Below are 14,272 nucleotides of genomic sequence, written 5' to 3'. Positions count from 1 at the left end.
CAAGCGCCTCTGGAGGAGGAGGCAAAGGAGAGATATGAAGCAAATCCCCGAAAGAGGACTTGCTTACGACATCCCTCTTTTTCCCTTTGACGGTGTTGGCTATCTCACGTAGCCGCTTTGCTGACCATCGGGTTATATAGATACCCATGCTGCAAAAACAAAAACAAAATGGGAAAACATGAGCTACATAGAGCAGGCATAACATGAGCTACATGAGCTACAAGGTCGATCAAAAAATTCAGAAACACAAGCAACAAGGTAAATTCAGAAAGCATGAGATTACATAAGTTACAAATGGATGATAGATTTCAGTAGCATAAACTGAAAATTGAGTAGCATTAATAAAATTCAGTAGCATTCATACAAAAATCAGTAGCATACACTTGAGGTGATGTAGAAACTGCAAAAAAAACTATCATCTACAAAAAGTTATTAGGTACAGAACCTATGAGCTACGGAAATTCATAAGTTTTCTGATAGGATGCTGCACCACAGAAACATTCAGATTATAAGGTGCTACGCGTCAGCCGGCGGATTCTCATGAATCGAGTGGCAAAGAATCATCATGTACTACTGCAAACATAGGTTCTGTTGCGGAAACACGGGTCATGTTGCAACATAGATTAAGTCGTCGGAGGAGAAGGAGAGCAAGACAACAGAGCTCTCATGATATGTGGTTGCGTCGCCTATGTTTTACCTAGCTTGTAAACACTTGTCGTTGGGGGGTGTTATTTTTGTTTTCTATGCTGCAGGAATTGTATTTTTACGACACGACTTCCGATGCAAAGATTTTTGCGGGGCAACGAGCTCGTTTCTGTAACTGAACCATTGCTTCAGGAATTAATTGGTCAGAGGAGGCAACCAAACCGCATGCCATCAAAATAAATCTAACAGCTGCGAACGCGTACATCGAACGTGATATCTTTCTTTCCGTAGCTCGCGTGTTAGAAGGTAATCTTCCACTACCTACCTAGATCTTTGCTCTGCTACTAGACTGATTGTTAGATAATCCTACACCACAAACCAAGCTGCATGTTAGATGCCCTACTACTAGACTGACTGCTACCCAGAACAACAGAGCTCAACACTTTGTTCATATAACTGATTGGGAAAAACATGATAAATCATTTTAAACTGGAACATGATAAATCTAGAACATGATAAATCATTTTAAACTAGAGACAAACAGAGCTCTCTGTTCTACAATCTAGAACGCTACCTAGATCCTAAACTGCAGTGATTCACCATCTGAGGATTCGCAAAAAATAGGGCTCGGCAGCAAGGTGGAGGGGCTCAGGGTCGTCTCTGCCGTCAACGCCATGTATGAAACAGAAACATGGCGCTGGCCAGATCCCTCACAGCCACCAAGGAGCTGCTCTAGGCCGACGGCGACGTGGTCGACTAGCTCGACTGCTACACGCTACAACACAAGCACCAGCTCCCGCAGCTCGTCAGGGGGCCGAGGTGCGGCGCCTGATTCCATTCCTACTCAAGCTCATGGTGGACGCGCGAGGGGAAAAGGGGACGGGCGTACCTGCTTGGGGTGGTACTGGTCGGCGTCGCTACCGAAGGAGTAGTCGTCGTCACGGTGAACCCCGGCCGCGCCGTCGCCTAGAGAGAGCCGCCACCCTCCCCCAGATCCAGTAGTCCCCCGCTCCTCTCAACAGATCGTGCAGCTTCGGACAGTTTCCTGAAACTACGCTTCAGTTTCAGGAAAACGGTCAGCTAGCTCGGGCACGATCTGGTCCGTTTCTCCGATGGGTGCGGGCACGATCTGGTCCGTCAGATGGATGACAGTTCGACGGATGAGGACACGGATGATAGATCCACCGGATCCGCCGGTGGGACGTAAGACTTTTCCTAAATGTATCTGGCAAACCACCTAGTTTTTGCAGTAGTGCTGAAAGACTCGCTCGCCACCCGATCCGCTTCCCGTGCGCACTTAACCGCTCGATCCGCTCACACTTTCTCTCGCACGTGAAAAGAACTTGCGATGGAAAAAGGTTAGCCTACTATGAGTGGAGCACCACCTAGGCTTAGTTGACTTTTATACCTTTTTTTGTGTGGGAGACTTTTATACCTTATTGAATGAGAGTGAACAAATTTGTAATGATTTGGTCCCACCTTGATATGATAACAATTTGTGTTCATGCCAATACTGATTAGAAACAACTGGTCACTAGATCTCTACACTGGTGTATCAGATTTAGTCCTGGGTATTGTTTGGAAGTTTCTACTGTTCAGCTTGAGCCACCACTGAGAATGGTGTAACTGTGAGCACCAAATTTATACATGAGCTTCAAGTAAGTACAATTGTACAACCTTATCATCAATTACAAGGGGGTGCTCCCTGTTTTGATCCTTTATTTGTACATATAATTTTATAGTTATAAAGTGCACTTAGGATGTCCAACTGAACTTTGTGAAGACTATGTTTCCTGCTGCTTTCAGGATTGGGTGCTCTTAATTTTCTTAGGGATCAGGTGGACGTGTCCGCAAAGCCTAGATCTGTCTGCATTGATCTTTTTTTATTAGCTTTTTTATAGCAGTAAAAATTAGCTTACTTTGAAGTTTCAAAAAAAGAGCGATATCATGCTAAAATTTCTAGCGAGGTTCATTTTGTGCTAAAGTTACGTGAAAGGGTCAAAACAGCGATGTCATTCCACTTAAACCCAGTAGGACCAAATCATTACAATGCATCTAACTTGTCACACTTGTCGGCCTCATGCCCCATTGCATGTACCGGCGGACGGCGCGCTTCCGGGCGGCATCGGATCTGACGCGACGAGCCCTCTAGGGGTCGTCGTTGCTACAGCCGCCGGAGTTGGCCATCTTGGACGGTGGAATGGAGCGGGTAGGCAACGGAATGGAGGCGCGCGACGGCGGATCTAAAGCTCCGGCGGTGAAGTGGAGGATTTTTCACGGTGGCGGAGGGATAGGGTTTCGACCCGCATCCAGCGGCCGAACCTACAGATATAGCGGTCGAGCGATCGCGTTTAGGGGGCACCGCAAAATATTTATGAGTCGGATCGCGTTTACAGTATCTAATAAAGCATAAAAAAAAAGCTCAAATCCGTATACAAAGGGGTGTGCTAGAGATGGTGTTATGGCATCCAGCATGTCCAACCTCCCCAGTATGTTGAGCAGAATGTCGCTGGGCAGCTTGGTGATCCTGTCTCCGCTGCTGGTGGCGGCTTCGTAGCAGTGTTGATTTAGATCACTATTTTAGTTATCTAAACACTCTTATATTAGTATACAAAGGGAGTATTTTTTTAATTAAAAACAAACAATTCTGACATTTTTTAAGGAATGTTTTCAATGCATGTAAATTTTTATCATGAAATGACATTTATGGAAGTCATGCCGAAAAAACAAAACCAACACTCCAAAATGCTTTCTCGAGGACTCTGGTGTACAAACTGCCTGCTTTATTTCTCGAGGCCTCTGGCGTACAAACTGCCTGCTTTATTTCTCGAGGACTCGGTGTACAAACTGCCTGCTTTATTTCACTAGGGCATATGCTCACACAAACATACTAGCTCAAGCATGTCAACCAAAAAACACTCTACTCTACTGCTGGGAAGAAATGGTTACTCTAGATTACACTACTGTTACATGCGCGATTTGCTGGGCAAGAAATCTGACAGCTCGTTGTCGCCTGCTACAAACTTGAACTCCAGTTCAAAGAAACGCTTTCCCAGGCCAAAACTCCTCTCGATCTCAGCCCCAACAAACTTCTACTGCATTCGAGGGCCAGAAAGGAAATCAGCTGGTCCCCTTCCAGTCAAATGAGGTTGCAAAAGCGGCACTGTATGACTGTATCAGCAGACATCCTATCAACCTGCAAAGTTAGGTTGCCTATCACCGCCAGAAGAATTGTCTTCTTGGCTCTCATCGTCCATGGGGTTGCTGCTGGAATTAGACAAGGTGGGAGCAGCATCCTCCGAGGATGAATCCACGTTCGATATCTTCCTCCTCTTCTTGGAACTCGAGGACTTCATTTCATGACGGGAGCGCTTCCGACCCTTCCGTTTGCCCCTCGGCAGACCTTGTTGCGACTCGGAACTACCCTCTTCTCCCGGATATCTTTCAGCCTGGTTTCTTGTCTTCTCTGTTTCTGTTACGTCGGCCGACGACGGGTCGCTTTCCACCTTACGTCGCTTATTCGGATTCATCTGAAACAAAAAAAAAGTCGAACCCTCATCCATCAGAGCTAGCACAACATCTGAAATAAATTCAGTAGAATGCATCTTCAGCTGTCAGACAATATATTATCCTTTTGGTATGCATGGCTACTGCAGTAAAATACAGTACTTTTCATGCATGGTCTGGTTTCGAAACAAATATTATATTTTATGTTTCTTGCACCAGACAGCTTAAGTAGTAGTGAGTAAGAAAACAAAGATAGCGTTCTGTTTTATTTTCCTGTTTGCAGCAATCATGTATTCCCTTTTTTTCCTACGGAACTAATTTACAGGGCAACATAAAATTGAACTTCTAAAATCAGACAGCTTATTTAAATGAGTTTACATGATTATTTTATCCCTAGAAGCTAAACAATTAGTTAGATGAGTTTACATGATGATTCTATCCCTGGAAGCTAAACACCTGTCTAAAACCTAGGTTTAGCAGTTGTAATCCTTATTGTAACAAAAGTTGTGATACAGGCACCGTTAAATGGGGAAAGAATCTCCCTCGTCAACTTTAAAGACCATGGGAGTGATTTAAAGTCAGTAGAGGACCCCAAAAATGCAACATACAGCACTGCATTCATGTCAAATTCTTGTGTTTTCTCCTAATCCTGCACTCTTGGAATTCTCTGTGTCATGTGGGGACATGCCCATCGCAACACACCCATCATCAAACCACAGCAGTCACACCAGGGGCACAGGACTCTCGCTCCTAGATTATCTTGTTAGTTTGCTAGACCTTTAAACTGAGTAGACATCTCTTCCTCCTAATTATCTTGTTAATTTGTTAGCCTCTTAAGTTGAGGCACTACTCCCTCTTGTAAGCTGGTTATAAAAGACCTAGCACTTCATGAGAAAGAAAAAAACAAGAAGTTATCTCCTGTCTCATCTAGCTCTCTTCTCTCATCCCTACTCTGCTTCATCGCCTACTCTGGCTATCAGAATCTTACCACAGCGGTGGAACGGCTGGCTGTTCTCCAGCCGGTTTCCACCCACTGCTTGTAGCAGTCCTTAGCCTCAGTTTGTAACATTTTCATGGTAACATTGAAATTAAGAATTTTTAGGATTATGGAAATTTTTGAAATAATTATATCTCTGTTTGCTAAGTATGTAAATTTCTCCTTAGTAACAAGGCCAAAACCAGGGTTTTACAAGTTTTGACTTCTTTTTGACCCATTTGGATCGTCCTTACAAGTTTTGACTTCTTTTTGACCCATTTGGATCGTCCCGATCGTGCCACCGTGGAGTATTAGTGTGCTATACAACATAGTGATACAACCTTGCAAAATGAAAGCAACACATTTGGTTCATCTTGTGTGAGAGATTTGAAAACGTGAACGAGAAAGAAATATGTGAGTGACTCAACAGTCTCAAAAGTCAAAACCATAAGTAAGCAAGAACAGATACACGCATGCAGGTGCACATGCACACACAAAGAAAAGGAAGCTAAAAGTTGTTGATTGTTAAGGGTGATAAAATCAGGCTGTGTATTATTCATACCGGGGAATATAAATACAAATATGGATAACTTTGAAGACAATATCTCACCTTTGAAGCCTGGTAAACAAGGTGAGCCCACTCGCTCTTTGTCCTGAGACAATCGTCGACAGCATGTAAAAAGCTGGAATATGAATAATCTTCTCCTTTGGGTTTAACTAAATCCCTCCAATGCTGAGAAGTAATATAAAAATCAGTGTGAACTTAAGAAAAATGAAGGGGAGAAAATCGATTTTACAACCTTCAACTCTTGCCTAAGTCCACTCCTTCACCTCTGAAATCGGTTCACTTTTGGATGGGGCCAAGGTTGTAAAGGGGATGGATTTCATAGTTTGGGGTTAAAAATAAACAGTTTAAGAATTAGGAGTTGAATGTGAATGCTGGCGAGAGTTGAAGGTTGTAATAAAGTGGACTCTTTTCCATAAATGAATACCATACATGAACTGCTCATATAAATAACATACCTCACCGATAGCATCACACAGTTCGTCATATGTTATATTTCTGTTCCTACTGATGATTTCATCAATGAATCCTGTAGATAGATCGTATGTCACGCTCACGGATGTCTACAGGGGGGAAAGCAAAATGAAATGAACAACATACCAGGTAAACTGTGCGGAAGACTGCTATCCATCCGATCGTCCTTTTCTAACCCAGTGGTAGCTTCGTTTGAACACATACCATGATTTTGCTCTTCTAATTCTGCATTGTCAGCTAATCTGCATGAGTCCTTCACAGAAGGAGTACGTTCGGTGCTATAATCTTTATGCCTTCGTTCAACAAGAGACACCTTTCCTGACCTCTTGTTGTCACCATTATCTCTCAATGCGACGTCATCTTTATTTCTCTTCTTTAACACCTGTGCAAATAGATAAACTCATAATTTTTTACATAAATGAAATAAACATACATTTATGAAATTCAGTACAAGTGATCTTACCGGTGTTTGATCCCTTCCTCCATGTGCTGAAGACCGCTTGGAAAAAACAGAAGCTCCAGTTTGATGTAGCATCTGGCTACCTGTTTGATGCCCACGTGGCACCCTTGGTACTCTTGGGGAGCTATTTAATTGTTGATGTAATAACAACGCAAGCTACAAAAAATAAGTAGCAGGAAGTGAGAAATCCTTTAACTTGTTTAACAGAAAATTTTGATAATGGAAACTTCATTATAATTCACACCTGTTCATCACTCAATGAAGCTGTGGCATCAGAGGCTCGCAACTCAGTTGATGCTGAATTAGTAGAGCCCTCCTGTGTGACATGAACAAAGCGGTGATGGGTCTTGTCTTTTTTCTGGGGTAAATTAGAAGGCATTGCCTTGTTACGAGGATGCAATGGTGGCACTTCTCCATGGAATGATCTTGCTGTGGTGCCAGCTGTCATAGGTGTCTTTTGTGACTGCTCCTTTGATACCGGTACTCTATGTTTCGCTGAAGGCACATATGATTTGCTTGTTTGAGATGATTTTGGTGCAGAAGAAAGGGAGCCTTTCAGTTGAACTTTCTCAGAGGACCTACTAAATTCCTTGGAACTCTCTGCAGAATGCTTTACAGAATCATGTTTGCTATCAGCAGGAGAAACCAACCTCGTCTGTTCCTTTTTCATTAAACGGCCAGTCTTCCCTCCTGATGATGGTTCTGCTGAAACTAAAGAGTGTGGTATCTCAACATGGGGAGATGTAGGACCAGAAGAGGCTGTGCAAACTTTCTGAACACCTAAAGCTGAGTTTTGCTCAGGTATTGTGTGCATCTGACTTTTCGTCAGGGAATTTAGAAGGTCAGAGCCTGAATCAGAGATTGACTTGGCTGAACTTCTTTGAGCAGTCAAACCTGCACTAACCCCTTGACCTTGATTATCGCTCCTATGCTCATCATCAATAAACTGGGTAGCCTTTGTTCTCTCCCGATCCTGAAAATTAACCCCTCTCTTAATACTCTTTGATTTTGACTGAATCGGCAAAGCTAGTACACTAGCAGGAACCTGCAGATTTGAAGCTTGATTTTGTTGTTTCTGAAGACCCACATGCACTTCCATGGAATCAGCATGGATACGCGTACCTCCATCTATTTCTGCAACAGTGTGATGTTACAAGCATAAGTAACACTACAGTGTTTCAAAGGCATTTTCATAGTCGTCAAATCATAATTCTGCAAAGATAGCAGCAGCCGGGAGCTTTAGTTACCTGCATCCATTATTCTGGATTGTAATCCCACATTATGGCTTCCATCAATTCGTTTCTTACATATACTAACCTGCATAGTCACAGTTTTTTGTAGATGTCAAGAACTAAAGATACTTGTTAAAATAGACTGCAGATCGTAGGAAACGACCTTCAGAAACTCAAAGAAGTCACTGAATTAAAAGGGTATATATACTTATTCCAATAGATAAAACAATTCAAACTTATATAGTTTGACATGAAACTGTAAATCTGTAGTCACTTGTAACGTAATTAAGAACATTACAAACGACAAGTCTACAAGCTAAATATCTGCATATGGCGGGATATCAGCTATAAATATCTTATTAAGCATTCGCTTACAGTAAAGACTGTACAATGAACAGTGTTGCCAAAGATGCTAGGCGAGCAGAAGCATGCTACATAGTGCCTAGATAGCCACTGTGCCTTTATAAAAAGGCATGGTTGGTAGACAATTTCAACAAGACCACACGAATAAAATGACCTCAAAGCTACCCTTTTGTCCTAGGACGCTACCTCACTCCTGTTGATTAGCAGTGTCATCCCTGCCACTAATAATCAGCAACAAAACGACCACCACCGTGGTAGCAACAAGCTGGCAAACAAGATCAAGCGGCAACAACGCTACGGCGACATACGTGCCTAAATCATTCCCAGCAGCAACGCATAATCGACGGCAAGTCAGAAGACTCCACAGCGCCGCGTCGCGTGCCATTTTCTTCCACCCTTATCCAGCTCTGAAGCACTGCCCAGGCGCTGTCTTTACAGCACAGGCAACAAACAAGCTAAAATTACTGACACAATCAAGCACAGCACATTTTCATTCCAAAACATATCGTAGCACAGAAATGAACAGTTGGTGCACTATCACGGACTAGCTCATTTAAGAAAAACAATACTGACAAAAATGCATCAACATAAAAAATTGTAATATAAACAGACAAGGCAACGCAAAGTCTCTTCATCTCTATCCTGCGTCAGGAAAATAATGAAGTTGGCTCTTCCGGATATTTTGGATCTGCTAACCGAATTGCATAATTTTCTTTAGGACACCCAACAGTAATAGCTTGCCAAACTACGCCATTTGACTGATAAAGCACAAAAAATACAATGATTTAACCATCAATATTTTATTTCCCTCTTATATGAAATCCTCTTCCCCACGAATCACCCCTAACACGTGTTGGGTTCGTTTGATCACTTGTTGAGGCACAGCCTTGATGGCAAGAGCAATCTCTCATGCTAGTGCCACCTCACGAGAAGACGCCCTTTTTGGCAGAGCATCACCACCACCTCAATGCTGCTAGAGAAGACACACACTAGAAGATTTAATACTTGGTTTTGGGTAAAATCAGTGTTGATCTCATCAAGTGTTTTTTAGGTCGCCGCAATAGTAGTACTGGGCTGATTTTGGGTTAAATTGTATTAAATCTCATTACATGTTTTTTCTACGCCACCACAAGTCAGCAGCCTCCCACCTGCTTGACAATTAGCTGCCAACTTGATAACAATGCCCTTACGCCCTTGCATAAATTTGTATTAGCCCAGTCAATCTCTGACTTCCATTACCCTCAAAGCAACTTCAGCCATCCCTTGTCCCCTACTTTTGGGCTTTGGGGCAAAAACTTCACTCCAACCCTCCCCTTACTTGCCTCCTCCCCTAAACCAGAGACCCCACTTTCTCAACCCATTTTCTCACTACATGTAAAAAAGTAGGGACCATCCCCTCCCCCGAAAAACACCACCCACCACGAAAACTCTCTCCTGCCACCAACCGCCACTGTTTGCTTTGCTGACCGCCGAAGTTCGCCTGAGCTCGTCGCCATTTGGCAAAGCCCACAGAGTTGACCGAAGCCCATCGGAGTTCACCGGAGCCCATCAGAGTTCGCCGGCTGCCAACTGCTAATTTTCCTTTTCCTCTTTTTTTGAATGCGGAAGGAGAAGAAAAAGGAATTGGGGGGCTAGGTGAAGTGCGGTGCATGCGAATAAAAGGAGGTCCCTAAAGTAGAGAGCACCTCTAAAAAAGATTCAGGGGACTGGTTGGAGTTGCACCCTTCAGGTCATGTTGTCCAGCATTATTCTAAATAACAATTATTCCAAATGTGAACATCATTCACAATAGAACCACACACTCTCACAAGGTTCAACTTGCTACTTGTTTTTCATGTGGCTTAGAACAGGAGAATATCGAGACTAGGATTCCAGTACATATGTCGTCATCATTACACAAAAAGGTAAAATATAATTATTCTACTCCACTTCAATTTCTTGGAAGCCCGACATTAGCTGCCAGCTCTAATGTGGCATGGCATGCCAGAAGATGTTAATGGGATACCCATCCATCACAGCAAGTTTTTCGTTAACTGAAATACTGAATTATATGTTCATATCCACGCAATAGTGTCATGTCAAATGTCACATGCCACAGCCAAGATGCACTCGCAACTCTAATTATCACTCTGAAAGAGTGTGATTGGTAGAATTCAAAAGACATGGAGATTCAACGGTTGAAATTAAGGTCATGTAGAACCTAAAATGTAATTAGTTTATAATGATTGTTATTAATCTATTGTGGAGCAATCGAAGTACTATGGGAAGCCAGGACATGGAGAACAATTCACTGCAAATATCGATGTTGTTTGGGATGAAGATACATTGCCGGTGGAGGAAATCAGGTGCTAGAGGCAGGGAAATCCACTGTGTCCGCAAACAAGAAAACCATTTTAAGGTACGCTAATCTAAAACTAAATTTGGTTAAGCTGATCGGACAAGTGAAGTAATTACATTTAAAACAGGCTAATTTTGAGGTAGCAGCACAACTCAACTTGTATGACCACATAACAGATTAAACTCTCTGGATGTGTGCTCTTGAAGTAGCAAATGGCGTACTGATTAGTCAAAATGCAAATTCCAGCAGAATATAAAGTAGAAAACAGCATTCCAAACCAGCAACATGAAATGGAGGCAATAGATTTAGTATTGTGCGGTTTAATTGCATACAATGTACTAACCTCTGCCTTGACAAACCGTGAGTGTGCTTCTTGTTCTGCCACAGCTGATGTAGCTCTGCCTCCAGAGGAGATCTCCAGTTTAATAGACTCCTTAGGTTCGTCCTTTTTCAGCATCCTTGGAGTTCCCTCGGAACTCCTCTTCTCCCCACTCAGTTCCACGGATTCCTTCCTCTTCTTATTAGCTTCGACAACTACTTTAAAATCAGAATTGGCCATGGTTATGTCGGCAAACTGATCCTTATGCCTGATATCAGGCGTGTTAAGATCCCCTTTCGACTCAAACCCATTATCCCGTGTATCAGCCTCTGCGGCGATCTTGGATGCTCCTAAAATGAACAAACTAACAATCGATAATCGAAACGTAGGCAATATCACTGAAAAACTAACTGTTATGTGTGCAGCAATTAAATAACAAGAATCGTGGCCAAACTATTCACCTTTCGTCTTAGCATCAGTCGGAGGAGGAACTTCTTTTGCGCCAGCGTGTTGACTGCCTTCAGCCTTCTTGCTTAGGGTTTGAGCATTCTTGTTTCCCTTATTCCCAATCGGGAGGGATAATCTGGCCGCCGGCGCCGGTGCCGTCTCCTCCCGATTCTCCCTGGCCATCGCGAAAAGAGCGTCGGCACCGTCCTTGTCCTCCGCCCTCTTGTCCTTGTCCTCGGCCCAGGAGGGGAACTCGCAGTAGCGGAAGCCGAATTTCTTGGGGACGTAGCCGGCGCAGCGCCAGAGGGCGGCGGAGAAGGCGGTGGAGGACGGGGATCCGCGGAAGAGGGAGGCGTCGGCCCCGCCGGGGAGGCCGTGGACGTGGACGCGGGCGGGGAGCGGGACCTCGGCCCACCTGCGGTAGAGCGGGGGCGGGCGGTGGGTGGGCAACTCGGCGAGGAGCTCGGCGACCTCGGTCTCGTCGGCGGAGGAGGGGGCGCGCTTGTGCCTGCAGTTGTGGCAGGAGAAGGAGGTGTGCACGCCCCGGACGTAGCGCGCGCACCGCGTGTGCACCCAGACGCTGCAGTCGTCGCAGCTCACCATCTCCTCGCCGTCGTCGAAGGTGACGCCGCAGGAGCAGTCCACCGTCCAGGAGCCGTCCACCCAGTCGTCGGCGGGCGCGGGCGCGGGGGCGGGGGCGGGGGCGGCCAGGGCCGCGGCCGCGTGAGGGGACGGCGGATCCGGGCGGTGCAGCCGGCCGCCCTTCATCGGCGGCGAGGGGGCTAAACCCTAGGTCCGGTTCGCCGGATTTTCTCTGCTCGTTTGGGTGGAAGGGGGAGGAGGAGGCGTGGACGAGGGAATGCTCGGGCGGAACGCAATAGGGGGGAAAGTCCAGTTTACCCTCGGGAACGGAATAGGGCGTGTTTGGTTCAGGTCACCGAACATACCTGGCCAAACGGCCCGTACGGCCCGCTGTAAACGGGCCCAGCATTGTACGGCCCGCGTCGGAACGTTTACTAATCGGGTCGTGTCGTGTCAGCCCGTGTGCTGCGCCTCTAGGCCCAGACAAGGACCGGTTATTAAACGGTCTAGTATGTTGGTCTGATTAGCACGCTCGACTCTATATTTTTAGTCTCATGGGCTCATTTTTAGGTCCATTGGGTTGTATATTATGTATATATATAATATATATAAAAAATAAACGGGTCGTGTCGTGTCAGCCCGCGTGCCCAGCCTCCAAGCCCAGACACGGCTCGAGGTGTGTCGCGTGCGTAGCACGGGCCCGTTTAAGTCGTGCCGGGTCGGGTCCGTCTTGTGCCAGGCCGGCGTGCTATCGGGCCGACCCGATTGAGACGGTCCATTTGGCCAGGTATGTCACCGAATGGACTGGGTCGGGTCCGTTTCGCACATGCGCTTCGTCCTCGCGTTTGGTTGGGATAAGAATGAGAACCCACTTGTTTTCTCGAACGGAATATTCTATTGAAATGTCGAACGCACTCGTACCTTTAATTTGGGAGAATAGTACGGAACGACCTATCGGTCTCGCCTCTCCCGACGCACTTTGTTCTGAACCTGTGTCGTCTTCACCCCCTCATTTCTCTATTCCTCTCGATGTTGCCTCTTCCTCGTCTTTAATCCCGAATGTTGTCGCACGTCCCTTGTCTCTCTATCGCGCATCTTCCTCCCCCCTCCCCTCCCCGAACATCGTTGCATATCCCTTGTCTTTCTCACATCTCTCCCTCTCAGATGGCGTGATAGATTGAACGGAGAAGAGACGACGAGGCAGCAACATCAATTTGCTCCATGTGATTTGCTCCCATTCCTCTCACCCATCAAGTAGCACACAACCATGGAAGGTTGAGAGCAAAGAATCCATTCAATTCCATCTTCGAAACAAATACCGGAATGTAACCATTCCATCCCTATGCATCGCCCTTATCAAATACGAGGATGAGCTGACCCATTCTAGTAAAATGGAATCGTGACATTCCATTCCACTTTGTTCCCAAACCAAACGATCAACTGTGTTTTGTTCAGAAAATATAATGAGAAGATTTTGGTTTAGCTCGCCTCAAATATAGCTCTTAGTTAGACAACATAATAGAAGAGTTTGGTGCCTTGCGCTATTGGTGTTGTTTATTTTTCCATAAAAAAATTTCCTTCGGTTATAAACTATAGTTGTATTAGCTTTTTTGAAAGTCGAACCCATTTAAGTTCAATCTACTCATAATCAAATCAGTATCATTATATTCATCATTGAGTGAAATTTCTATTTGTTTGTTTAGTATTCCGAATGTCGGATTTTGACTCTAAACTTGGTCAAACATAAATAATTTTAAATTAAAAAATAAATACACCTTATATTTTGAAATTGAGGAACTATTTAGTTTAGTGAGTGATGTAAATGATGGGGTGTGTTTTATTTTCTTATAGCGTGGCGTTTTGATGGACTTTCGGGGTGTGATCCCGTGTTATCTACTAACTGATACTCCCGTAGGAGTTGTTGGGTTTTGCGTTGAAGGGGAGGGTGATATAACACAGAAGCAAAAAATTAATGAGAATTAAAGTTTAATCGAGTCAGTAGGAATCACCAAACTACCAAGGTCAACTGTGTCTGAACACAAAATAAAAACAATACTTGCACCTAACTTGACAAGGGGTTTGTCAAACCAACCCCTTGTCAAACCCCTTGTGTTGCTAGTTACAAGATTAAAAATAAATAGATAGATAATGGTACGACAACAGTAAAAATGTAGTTTTCTTAAAGTTTGGATTAGGGGTGAGCTTTGTTTGGATGATTGGATACACGGCCTTGGAGGACAAAACATCGAGGTCGTGTGCTCCTTCAATGGAGCGGAAAGATCTCCCGAGGGGTCGGCAGTGAACTCTAGGCTCCCAAACCTGACTTCCTGACCGGGGGGAAGTTCCCGATCTGGCCGAGGTGGC

General features: G+C 44.7%; 1 protein-coding gene across 2 annotated transcripts; it reads right to left on the bottom strand.

Moving 5' to 3' along the window:
* Nucleotides 1-3,413: 3,413 nt before the first annotated feature.
* LOC123424534 lies at nt 3,414-12,218 on the bottom strand. Of its 2 annotated transcripts, XM_045108164.1 has the most exons (10): nt 11,341-12,218; nt 10,904-11,229; nt 7,875-7,944; nt 7,673-7,761; nt 6,872-7,600; nt 6,631-6,783; nt 6,294-6,549; nt 6,152-6,222; nt 5,739-5,861; nt 3,414-4,175 (listed from the first exon to the last, which is right to left on the bottom strand). In XM_045108164.1, the coding sequence occupies exons 1-10, from the start codon at nt 12,092-12,094 to the stop codon at nt 3,837-3,839; spliced, it is 2,910 nt and encodes a 969-aa protein (XP_044964099.1). In that variant the 5' UTR covers nt 12,095-12,218; the 3' UTR covers nt 3,414-3,836. The 2 variants fall into 2 exon arrangements, with proteins under 2 accessions (XP_044964099.1, XP_044964098.1); XM_045108163.1 differs by having other exon boundaries at nt 6,872-7,761.
* Between the last annotated feature and the right edge of the window lie 2,054 nt (nt 12,219-14,272).

Source organism: Hordeum vulgare, chromosome 2H (genome assembly GCF_904849725.1).
Source record: "Hordeum vulgare subsp. vulgare chromosome 2H, MorexV3_pseudomolecules_assembly, whole genome shotgun sequence".
Lineage (NCBI taxonomy): Eukaryota > Viridiplantae > Streptophyta > Magnoliopsida > Poales > Poaceae > Hordeum > Hordeum vulgare.
Note: the sequence above shows the minus strand (reverse complement) of the source record. Positions and strands in the feature narration are given on the sequence as shown.